General features: G+C 38.6%; 1 protein-coding gene across 1 annotated transcript in view; it reads right to left on the reverse strand.

Moving 5' to 3' along the window:
- SIPA1L1 (signal-induced proliferation-associated 1 like 1) overlaps positions 1-6,978 on the reverse strand; it is a gene marked incomplete at its 3' end in the record, with an annotated part of 52,651 nt that extends 45,673 nt beyond the window's left edge. Inside the window, exon 1 of the mRNA XM_010012996.1 lies at positions 5,164-6,978. Coding sequence (XP_010011298.1) covers positions 5,164-6,661 — 1,498 coding nt within the window. The remainder of the gene's footprint in view (positions 1-5,163) is intronic.
- Positions 6,979-13,007: the final 6,029 nt, after the last annotated feature.

Here is a 13,007-nt window from a genome sequence, read left to right on the forward strand (position 1 = left end):
AGGGGTTTTTTTTACTGGCTGCCAGCAGTTAAAAGAAAGCTGACCAACAGCTCATTCGTTATAAAACCACCTCAGGAACCCATTTGCTTCTCAGTCAAGTCTTTCATTCTGAGCCAGTAACTCAAATTTATCCTAAATGGTAATGATGTCAGTGACTGCTGCCCGATGATTACTGAAGCTACATGGATGCTCTTGGTTCTTCCCATGAGAACTGTAATTCCCAGACTCTACTGAGGGGACAGAGAGAACAGAGAGCTCCTCCAGAGTGATATGCTCTCTTTTCTAAGCAGCACTTAAACAAGCTGATATAAGGAAGAAGTTCTTTACTGTGAGGGTGGGGAGGCACTGGCACAGGTTGCCCGAAGAAGTGGTAAATGCTCCATCCCTGGCAGTGTTCAAGGCCAGCTTGGGCAGAGCCCTTGGGTGACAGGGTCTAGTGTGTGGTGTCCCTGCCCATGGCAGGGGGGTTGGAACTAGATGATCTTAAGGGCCTTTCTAACCCAAACCATTCTATGATTCTCTGTTCTATGAAGCTGATGGAAACAGATTTCTCCATCCCTCTAATTTTAGTATTAATAAATCTTTAATATCAAGCCATAGACAGGCTAATAAGCATGGCTCTCCTTGAAAAATACTTTATTGCTAATGATTGACCTGTTACCTAAATGTACGTTTGGAAGGCTTCATCCAGAAGCTTTTACCATATATGGGAAAGAAATTCAAGTCTTGGTTATAAGTTATGGCCAGACATTTGTAATTTTTAAGTAGAAAACAGAAAACATTGCTGTACTATGTAAGTCTGTGGCTTGCTTGTGTCTTAAATGCTATGCCCTGTTCTCAATGGGAGAAGGTTCAGAGAAGGGCAAGAAAACATAATTGGGGTGAATAAGATGGTCGAAGCTTTTAGAATAACACACAGCAAGGTAAGGTGAGAAAAATGAACTTTCTCACCTAGCAGCGAGACGGTTAATCTGATGACCCCAGTTTTCATTCTGGAAGCCAGGAGACGAAGCCAGTAAAAATTGGCTTTTAATGACCACTGTAGCCAAGCTGCAGAACTCCTTGCTGCTGCAGGAGTACTCTGAAAGCTGAAAGTTTATTCAGGGTAACAGAGGACTGGATAAATGCCCATAGGACAAGTCCAAAGACTAGTAAATACAAATGATACTATCACCAGGTTAAGTAGTTCATTATCTACACATCTCCAGATGGCTGGCTAAGTTTGCCTGGAAAGTACTGCTACATGTTTACCTATTCTTACTCCTTCCTCCAGTATCTGTTGCTGGCCTTTGCCAGGAGATAGAAGTTTTGGGTTGACCTAAGACAACTCTTTCCTTCTTTGGGAACTGTAATTTTATGCCCAGAAACAGCAAGTTCAAGGATTTTGCTTCTCTTTCTCCTTTCTGTTTTAAATAAACTGAAGCATTGCAGTCAATAGTATGAAATGAATTGTGGTGTGTAAAAAGTTATGTATTTAAGTAAGAATCTCACTTTCTCACACAAAAAGGTAACTTCTTTTTTACATTTCCTTAAGGCGGCCTGAAAGGTTCCTCCCTTCTATCAAAAAATACACTGTATCAAACTGAAGCTCATCAACTCTCTTAAGGTGTATTTACTTAGAAGATTAGTTGCAAGGTTTTATACTCATCACAGTCATAGGACAAAAAAAAGAATTTAGAATGCTCTACAAGGTAAAATAGTCCAAAAAGCCCCAAAACAATTGACATGTAGCTTCTTGAAATCTTCTGCTTCCTCCCTTTACTGTCATGTAAAATTCAAACAGTGAACAACTTCCTTTAGGAAGTTTTTCCCATGTATAGTTGTCCTTCTTGGTCAAAGCTTAGTCTTATTTCAAGGCCAAATTTGTGCAGCTTTCACGAATTTGTTCTTGTGCTGGCTTCCCCATTTTGTTTTTTTAGCACTAGCATTACCACATATCTCAGTGTTTATAAACGACTAAAACCTTCCAATTTTAAGTCCCCCTATCAATCACACCTTTTGAAATACACCTTTAAATAGTCCCGTTGCAAATACAAGAGTAGCATTCATCTCCTGTAAGTATAAACATCCCCCATGTTGCATAAGAACCTCCTGTAGCAAATTGAAGGAAGGTGTATCAGCCTGTAATGTTTATTTCTGAGTACGTAGGGGGTCTGCACCATTAGCTCAGATATAAAGCAGGGGAGCTGAATCCAACCTTGGGAATTAATGTTATGATGTTTTTTTCCCAATATCTGTACCATTTGTCTAACTTCCACTAAACTGTCTCTACCAGTATTTTCACATTTAGAAGTCTGGACACCAGGCCAGAACATTATCAATAGTTTTACCACTGCTCTCCAATGGGTCAATTAATATGTTGATTTCACCTTGGTATTTCCTTTACATAAAAATGCGCATCCGCTTGCATGCATCGATGGACCTTTGAGACTCATCCATAAATGTCACATGCAAATATTTTACACTAACTAAAGATATTCCAATTAAGTTGGACCACATTAGTAATACTCCAGCTCCCCCATATGCTGCAAAGTTTGAGATGCAGCCATTACCCACAAAACAATACCTGTGAAGAACAAGTTATTACATCCATATAATTAAAGATTTCAGTAAAGTCACCATCAGCATCTCACCAAATTACCTTGGAGAAATTAAAATGGATTATATCAATGCAATGGCTTTTTTTAAGACACGAAAGATTAACAGTGCAGAGTTTTCTGTGACAAGCCCTACTTTTCATTAAATCATGCTTACTGACATCATTAATGAGTTTTAACTGACAGTTCTTTGTTGATACAGTCCCAAATTACCATCTTGGTTATTTCAAGTTGGAATGAAAACCTAAAGGATTACAGTTCTCTGGGTCATCACTTTTTATTCTTTTTGAGTTCCAGGAGTGCTTCAGTAGTTCCCCAATTCTGTGACATTTTCCTGGCTTGAGATCTTTAAAAGTTATCATTGCTGAAACAGAATCCTTTGCTTCATATTAAGACACCAAAATTACCCAAGGCCTGCTGACTTGACTAACTAATACCACTGAAACTTGTCTTTTGTCACTACATACTCCATTCATAACATCATAAAGATCCAACCTCCTCTTCAAACAAGGAAGTTTATGCATCATTACTTGCTTCATGCTATAAAAACATTCAATTACAACTGACTTCCTTGACTTTTATTTCCTATTATGTTGTTTCAAGTTTTATCACCACGCCATCTCTTTCAGGTTTGCCTGAAGCTTGCTTGGGGAAAGACGGTATACTGGTTGGTCAATAAAATGTGTTTGGTACTTGTAGAACTGTGGGGTTTGGGCATATCTGATGAGGCTTCTGAAGTACACCTCTTTTCAGACAGAAAAATCTCTGGTAGAAACAATGCCCCTGGCTTGTGCCTGCTGGACTGAATATGAGCACAGTGAATTTGAAATCCAGTTTTAGGGCTTGCAGGAAAGAAAAATCACAGCTTTCTCTCTCAACCAAACCTACTCCATACATATACTGATACTTTCATATCTGATTACCCCTCACCAATACCCTTAGGACTACATTATGCCAGTTTTATCTAATTAATCTTAACTGCAACTAGAAAGAAATGGCGATAAAATGGTGACTGGCATTGCAGTAGCATGAGGGTGTGATTTCCCTTAAGGATAAACCAAACTAATACAGTGCTGCTGTCTAAGGGCTGAAATCCCACCCCTTTTCTTCCACTGTTCACTCTTATTGCTTACCAGGCACTAGGCTTTGGCACTTCTCTGACTGCAAGGAAAGTTGATTTGCCTCACTAAAACTAGAGAGAAATAACCTAGCAATAGACAACTAAAATATTGTGATGGGAAGATTCTACTTGGTTAGTAACTGAACAGGCTTACCAAGTTTTCAGAAAACAATAAAATTCGCACAAGGAAGGCGGATGGAATAGTCTTTCCCTTTTTGTGCTGTAATGCTGTTAAATCAGGTCAGCTGTAACATGAAACTGCACCTCTATTTGCTGATTGCAAAACTCAGGGAGATGGATAGGAAGGTAATCACAGGCAAAATTCTCTAATCTCAGGCTCTCCCAAACACACCTCATCCTACATTCCACTTACGAATTAGCTGTTCTCAAGAAACCAGCATTTTTCCTCACTCCTTTCTCTCCAAAGAATGTGGTTTAGTACCCAAAAAACATGCAGCAAAGGTTACCCCTCAGCCACAGAAAGACTGCAGAAACCAGAGACTATGGGAAGCACGACAAGAGCCACTGAACTAACGTACCATGAAGGGAAGACGCAAAAGATGGACATATCTTGAAGAAAGGGCAAAATGGGGGATGAGATAATTAACAGTTAACGAGGCGAAGGTTTTTTTAAACTGACCATCCACTTATTTTAACCAGGCATCCCTGTTTCTTTAATCTGCAGGAAACAAGCTCTTTTGAGCTGCTTTCACTAAAGAGATGAAACCCAAATCTGATAATTGGTAGCTAAGGAACAAGCACTCTTCAGGTTAGTCATTAGACTAATTTTATCCACCAGGAGACTCCACAGCAAGGCATGCAATCCTGCAGACAGAACTCTCAAACTTTAAAAGATGTTATTCTGTACTCCTTTTTGATCATTATAAGAATTAGGAAGAAGAGACAGTAAGATCTGCATCTCATGGTGCCAGCATTTTGATGAGGGGGGATAACTGGGTAATGTTTGGGCTTTCCTTGTTTCTGTAGGTCAAAAAGCTTTGATCTGGTTTTTTTCCTGCACACCTCCAATGGAAATGATAATCCTTCATTTCAGTGGAACCATGTGTTAAGAGAACTGCACTGTTTTCCAGATACATTATTGCCACTGCAACACACTTGTGTGTCTACATAGTTATACAGAGATCTCTCTACAAAATTTGACAAATTAGAATTTTCTTTCTAGAATAATGGCTATAATGAAAATAGTGAGGAAAACAGATTTTTATCTTTATATAATATTGACTTAAAATAAATACACACACACATTTTGAAATGGATGATTAAAATATCAAAATGTCTATTGTAAATGCTAACTTTGCAAGTGGTCATTATGTCCTCATTACATCAAGTCTTCACATGGAGGGAAGAAAGTTCTCATATTTTAGGATTTTATTTTCTTTTTTAATCTTCGTTAATAAAACACAATGATAAATAAAATTTACCTACCTTTCTGATAAAAGAATTTTCGATAATAATATGCACCAAGGTCAACATGTTCAACGATGTATCTTTTCACTCTGTCTAGATGTAAAATCAGATTCTCCTTGGGAACTTCCAGAACTGCTACTCCAGCATTCGTGCAATGAGAACTCAGAGTCGACTCAAATGAGGCACTTTCACATCCACTGAAGGAACCTGAATTAGATTTGGAAAGGCTGATCTTTCTCTCCCCTTCCCCACCAATCTCATTACGAAAATAAGGACAACTCATCACCAGTTCATTGCTTTTATCATCCCCCTGGTCCATATTGAGACTGCCTTTTGAATTCAGGTCTTCAGTGCTGCCCATTGGAGAATTGAAACTTGCAGAGTGGGACAAGGGTCCAGAGACAAGCGATGCTACAGCAGCAGCAGATGCACCTGTAGTTGTGTTCCTTCTTTTAATGACATTATGCCTGTTGATTGCAGCTTCATTTAAATCAAATAAAATACTCTGTACGTCATAATGAGCAAAACACTTTGGACAAGTCCAAGGCTTGATGCTATCTTCTGACCTGTTATCTTCAAGATCTGAAGATTTCCCAAGCTCCCCTTCACCTTTGGCATTGCGCAGCTTACGAAAAATGGACGAGTCTCCTGTCTCTGATTTTGAGCGTCTCTTAAGTGGCTTCTCCCTTTCCTTAAAGAGTCGCAGGTTTTCCCTTTGAGTAATAGGTCCATCTATGACATCTAGAGAGAACCCTGAGCCCTTGCTTCCACTGGCAATCAGGAGTTCACTGAGCTTACTTGTGGCTGGGCTTCTCTGATCAGACTTTTCATCTTTATAGCCCTTCAGTAAGTCAAAAAAACTTTCCCCTGAAGTTCCCTGCTTATCTATGGAAGATGTGCTGCCATACTCCCTGTGCAGAGATGGTCCAGATTTAAAAGTGGGTGAAATACATTCATCAAAACTATCCACATCAAGCTCACTTATGGTAATGTCACTGTTGCTGCGCTGTCTTATTCTGCGAAGAGCTTTCCTTGGGGAACTGGGATAGCCATCAGGTGTAAGAAACCTGGAGTCTAGATTCTCAGATTGTCTGGCCTTGGTTTTAAGTGTGCTCTGGATGCTCTTTATCATGACAGAATCACTAGCATTCAGGTTAACAGAGCTTCCCTGACTCCCAGGACTGCTTTTAGAAGACATGCTGTCAAGGCAACTTGATGCATCAATATCTTGACTAGATCTGCTTGTCTCCTTGATATTCTCCTTCCTTGGGGGCCAATCAGCAATCCTTGCCCTGACCCCCATTTTAGGGACTCCAGGGGTAGAGGTAACATGGTGGGAAGTTTCATTGCGAGGAGGTCCAACTGGCGCCATGACTGCAGAACCTAAGCTGCCATTCTGTGACCTAAAGCGCCTCATATAAAAGTCATCCGAGTGGACTTTTGAGGTGCCATCTGTCCCGACTGATACCCCAGTGGCAACAGCCCTTTCGGTCTGGGACCGCTTCAAGCTGGTCATGATCTTTCAGTATGTTCAACCTTAGTAAGTTCCAAGAGAAAACACAGTCATTTCTGCTTTTTAAATGCACAGTTCTCTTTTGGAGAATAGACTCCAGAATATACAATGGTTGCATGAGATCTTAATCATGGATATTTAAGGACACAGTTAAATGCAGGATGTCTAGAAAACTCAAATATTCAGTAGAGTGTGATAAGCAGTAATTCCCTTTAACTTTTGCATTTTAAGAAGCAGCCATGCTCCAATACATTCAAACTGTTTTAACATCACTTGCGCGCCAAACTATCAGAGTTGTAATCCAATCGCTTATGCTTCTTTTAAGCCTAGAACAGAGAAAAAGGGAGATAAAAGCATTAGTCATTTCATACAAAACTTTTTTGTTACTGAAACTATCAAAGTAATTATTACACAGCATTAGCATTTCTAACAAACATGCTTTTACATCTCATTGATTATCACCTCAAAAACACGGAGCTGTGTTAAATGGCAGTGAAGAGTTTTCTAGATAGTGTTGATCTGCTTTCTGAAAAAATACTCCGCGTTTGGATTCCACACCAAAATACTTTTTTCTTTTTTCCCTATAAACTGGTTATTGATACTTTTAAGTTGGCTTAGCAGACAGATAGAGCAGAAGTAGGGAGCTAATTTCCTCAGCTGAAGGACACACAGAGCATACATTTCCTGCAGAAACTGTAGACGAGCCAGATCAGGACTCCAAATTTTGTTTATAAATGCTTTAAAGTACTTACCATTTACAAGTCATACATCCTTGGCTGCAATTAGGTATTAACAAAGCCTATTCAACTTTGCCATTAATGTAAATAACTATGATATGCTAACAAAAAAAAGGAAGGAAGCCAATTAACAGAAAAAGATTACAAAGTGATAATAGAGAATGGCTGCCAATAACATTCATTCTGTGTTTTGCACAGTCCTATTTGCAGATTAGTCCAGAAAGCATGTATTACCTCTGCCAGAATTCACAACATATAAAAAGACTCAAGTTAAATAGAAACACATACTTTCAAGTAACTTGATCTGAAAAGTTCCATTTATTTCCCTGGCTAACAAAATATTGTCTGCCACAGCTCCTCTATAATCCATCTTTACAAAGCCATGGAAATTAAATGCTTTCCCGTACCTCATCAGTACTAAAGTGATTACAAAGCATTTAGTATAGTACTCTTTGAGGAGATAAAATAAACAATCCACAAATACATCCTTGCTGGTAGAAGACAAAAGCATGAGATTGTCAAGATAAAATGTTGCATTGCTGTGTACATCCTTTAACACAAAGTAGTTAATAATTTTCAAAGGCTGAACCAATTACACAAAATGTGGCCTTTAAATATTTGCTAAATGTGTGCAGAGAGATGCTGCTGAAACAGGTCTGCTAAACCAGCACCACATTGACAACAGTATTGTCTACTAATCAAGGCTTTCCAATGCTTCTGGCAGAACCAGTACTTTCTGCAGTCCTTTCTCAAAACTATGGAGTACTTTGCTCCACACTAATTAAACATCAAGCCAGGCAGGACACTTTCTGCATCCAAAGGCAGCTATGTTTTAACTTCACTTGCCATAGACAGCACCTCTTTGAATTAGCTGCTATGTATATAAAGCTAAACCCATAAGGGATACTTAAAATGCAAGCTGACTGCATCACATAACAGTGCAAGTGATCTAAGGTATTAATGCATTTGCACAGCTATTTACATAAGCACAGTTACTTTCCTTGTAATTCTGCTACCCTGACGCTGCTGAAACAGTAGGTTTTTTCTATGTATGCAATTAGAACCATTTCAGAAAGGCAGTCTACCCGTGCAGCTGTTGCAAAACCACTGAATTTTCAGCTATAACGTTTTACAAATTTCAGACACTCTCCAGTGAGAACTGATCAAGGTGGTGAAACAACTTTGTGCACAAATCAGATCAAGGAAGTGTGGTGGCTGTGTGCCACCACATAACCTGATGTTCTGCCCACGCTTTTCAACTGTGCCATAGCAAATATAGTTTATGCTCTATGAAATGGGAACAGTGCACAGCCCTTTCTAAAGGGCTACACAAGATTGCTTTAACAGGCAGAATGGAAGGAAAACGGAATTAAAACTGGTAAGGATTTAGGGCAGAGGGAAGACAGGCTAAAACGGATAGCAAAGGAAGAATCAAGCTGAGGGTGGAACACAAAACAGGCTGAAGTACAAGTGTCCGCTACCACATGCTCCTTTCCATAGCCTGCAATGAAACCCAAGATTACTGTCCCTCACCATTCCCCTTCCACCATAAATATCTCTGAAAGCAAAGCATACATCTTCTCCCCCCCTCCAAGTGCTGGTACTTACAGAAACAAATAACCTACTAGTACAAGTTTCTCATTAACTTAAAGGCAGAAGTTCACAGAGCAGCTCTACAAATTCCCAAGCTTGGTGTTGACCATGTAAGTGTCCCAATACCACCAGTTCTTCCCATCCCCAGATTATTTTCCTTTGAAAATATCCAGGACAACAATTCTAAATAATTAAGGGTATATGTGTATATCCTTATCCATAAAATAATATGAAAAAAAAAATATTACTAAGTGGTCTGTGGAACTTATTCTTGACCTGTTGTATGCATGGTACAGTCAATTACACAACCACACAGTACATTTTCTAAGGACAACACTATGCTCCTGACATCATTAGGGATGTCTCACACTGGGGGCCAGCTGTTTCATGCTCTGTAGGTTTCTGCAATTGCTAAAGCAGCTGGAATATAGGCAATAAATGATTAAGGTAATAGTTAATATCATACCCTGAAGAACTGAACTCCACCCTGGTCTGTAACTATCTTCATATGAATTAAATCACTTAAGTCAAAATCTTTTGGAGACTGTAACTACCCATCTATGGTGTTTTTCCTATACCTTCCTATCCCACTGTCCAGTTTGGGACCTCATGATCTGATCTAAAAGGTTCAATTAGCTCTAAGCAAAATAAAGTAAAAGCATTACATTTGACAACATTAAAAACTCCTGACGAATAGGTCCCAAATACACTGGTCATCAAATTTAATGAAAAAGGAACAGTAATAGCAATCTGTACTTTTAACATTCTCTCATATTGATTACTTGCAAAACATGATGACAAAGGGTGAATCACACTTGATTTAAATGAGCATCATCTGTTACCAATAACCAGATGATATTACGAACTGGAAAACCTGTAGAAAGTTAAATATTAAGTAGGAGAATCACTAACACAAAATATGTAATCTATTCAAATTAGTTGTAACTGCAAGGTATGTATGGTACCTACTTCTAAAGAGCATTAATTATTAACAGTATCAATTCCTATTTTGTTACTATTTCATTATTAAAAAAAGATTATTCAAGGTCAAGCTATGAATATCTATGTGAACAGAATATGATGTGAACAGAATATGGTGAGGACAAACTAGAATAACCAAAAAACCGTATGCTTCTTCAATTCATGTGAACTTTTGAAGAGGCCAGCAAAATGCTCAGATGAACAGCTACATATAAAAAGCTGTAAGTGAAAACCATATGAAAAAGCTACAAAAATAGGAACATGAATATTTAGTCCTAACTGTATCCATTAAAAAACAGATAAGAGAACAAGCTTGGAAAGCCAATGATACGCTTATCAGACTGTATGCAGTAACTAGCAAAGCAGTCCAAGGATCCATTCAAAATGGGTCTCAAATCCTTGGGACTAAGTTTATTCAGTGCTTTTTACCAACACTAGAGAACTTCGTGTCTAATTCTCAATTCAAAATGTACTATAAGCCTTTTTTCATTCTTTCCCTGTGTATTTGTATACCTCTTTCATCACCCTGCTCCCTCCTCCAAAACTGGGGTTCCATTCTGATCAAACTTCAAAGGTCCTTGTAGATGAATCCCAAGTAGATTTTCAGTTCTACATCATTCTTTAACAGGCTGGTAAGTCAAGAGATCTTGATTTCTTATTCCTTATAACTGAAGTTAGCCACTAGGAAAATGAAGACCTACCAGTCAAGATTTCATCCACAGGCATTTGGATTACAAAGAAGCAAACAGAAGCAGTTGAATAAGAAGTGTTTCACTCAAGTCAGCTCAGTATAGCAAAAAGTCCCTCAACCACAGCACACTACTCAGTTTCTATATTGTATTCAGGTAGCCAAATAAGACAATTCAACAACTACTTGTTCAGATAAATGGAAAAAAGGAGATAAGCCTGATGAATGAATTCAGAGACCTTCTATTACAATTTTTCCTAGCTGTAGTTTATGTGGGATCGTGCTCTTTTCCCTTACAAAGCAGTGAATTTACCCACAACTGAGTCTTACTTGAAGAGATTTAATTATTACTCTGTTATCTGCTGGGAACATGCTGAGACTTCAGATTGTAGGATCAGGGATGCTAATGATCCTAATACTCTGATGTTAACAGAGAGAGATTTGGGGGCACCAAATTATTCATGATTCATAATGTTCCAGAGGAAAGACTACATACTTCATCAGCCCTCATTAAGAAGTGGCATTTTACAAATAAAAATTTGGGAATGAGGGAATCAGTTTTCACATCCTAGAAAAGTCTCACTTTTGCCAAGCCTCCGTACGACTCCCCTGCACCACCCCGAACAGTAAATATGTAATACAGGGTGGTAAATGCAACATATTACCAGGGGTACTTTAAAATACTGAGAACTGTAGAATAAGGAGCTCAGAATAACATTTTACAGCCGGTACTTTTTAAAAAGCATGCATTAAATCATCTCTACTCCACAGACTTTACTGAAATTTAGCCAACTTAGGAAACGCAGTGCAACACACACACATTACCAGCAGTAGCCCTTGTTAGCTTATGAAAAGAACTGGCATTGCCATAGAACCTGAAAACTAGCAGCTCCTCTGAAACCAGAAAAATAAATGAGAATAATGATAAATATTCTAAATATGAAAGCTTATCTATTTGTGTCACAAATTCTTACCTGAATTATAACACAGATCAAATCCCAGGGGCAGGGGGGAATATTTATTTATCAGCCAGTTACATTATTACATGTACAAAATAATGTCTAATTTCATAAAACTAATTCCTCGGAGGATAAAAATTCAATTTAAACTTTAGAAATACTTGGCTTTATGTGGTTACCTATTATAAAGCTTATCCTTTTTTTCCCCAGGATTACTTTCATCATTATAACTGAAGGCAAGTTAAAAGGTTCTCCTTTCAGAGGAAGTTCTTATCAACTGAAAGGCCATTTGAAGAATAGAGTTCAGTATTTTACTAGCTTATAGGTTTTATTTTTGTTACCCTTAGTGGAATTGCTGGTTTTGTGTTAACTGAATTTGTGCAATTGTCAACTCTGTGTAGTATGAAAGACAAAGTCCCCCAACTTTTCTTTCTCTCCCCACCCCAACTGTTATCTATGAAATTTGCCACTGATGTACCTGTCAGTAAGTTAGCATTTCTGCCTTTTTCTCTGAATGTTTCTTTGCTCCCTAAGCCTTTGGAAGGAAACCTTTGCTCTAAGGAAATTGAGTACCATCAGCTGCTATATGCACAATGACCACCTGCACTGATCTGGTGAGATTTAATGGTGCTTTATTCTTAACTTCATTCTCTGCTGAAGTAGCTCATGCTAAAATGTATGAACTTAAGCAAGGTTACATTGATTTTAAGATGTAATAGTAATTAATGTGAACTATTACCATCAGTTTCTGCACTCCTGCAGGCAAACACAAGCTTGCTCTGCCACATGATGGAGGGTATGCAGTCACTAGAGAATGGTGCTGAGCTTGGGCTCATGCTGTGGCACATGGCAGAATGCACTCCCTCAGGCTTTGAGCCTGGCTAACCATGGTTGTAATCCACCGGATGGCTCAGAGCACAGTAAACCAGCTGGCCTCCCTGTGCAGAAGACCATGAAGTTACACCCAATAATCATACTCTCTTGCATTCAGTGGTAAAGTGTTTGTGACATAACAGGATGGTAAATGAAGCATAATGAAAGCTATCAAACTCAGAGAGGTAAAGGAACACAGGGGACAGTAGTACCCCACTTGTGCATTCCAGCACATTTTGCTTCATTATGATTTCCCATTCATTAAACTCTGTGTGAACACTACAGCATCTCAAGCCAGAATTGCATTCTCTGTTTTCACATCAATTTTGTAACTGTTAATCAAGACAATGATACCACAGTTCTCAAGCAACTGCTGCTGAAGCAAACCCTTTAAAACTCCTTTTAACTGAGACTGAGGGCGAGAGAGACAAAAGGCACTGCACATGGTCATTCCAATGTCAACACTCAGGTTCCATTTAGGTACCAGTGTCACTCAATTAATTAAATTCAGAATCCCT

This window comes from Nestor notabilis, unplaced genomic scaffold (genome assembly GCF_000696875.1).
Source record: "Nestor notabilis isolate BGI_N333 unplaced genomic scaffold, ASM69687v1 scaffold14064, whole genome shotgun sequence".
In the NCBI taxonomy this organism is placed as follows: Eukaryota; Metazoa; Chordata; class Aves; order Psittaciformes; family Psittacidae; genus Nestor; species Nestor notabilis.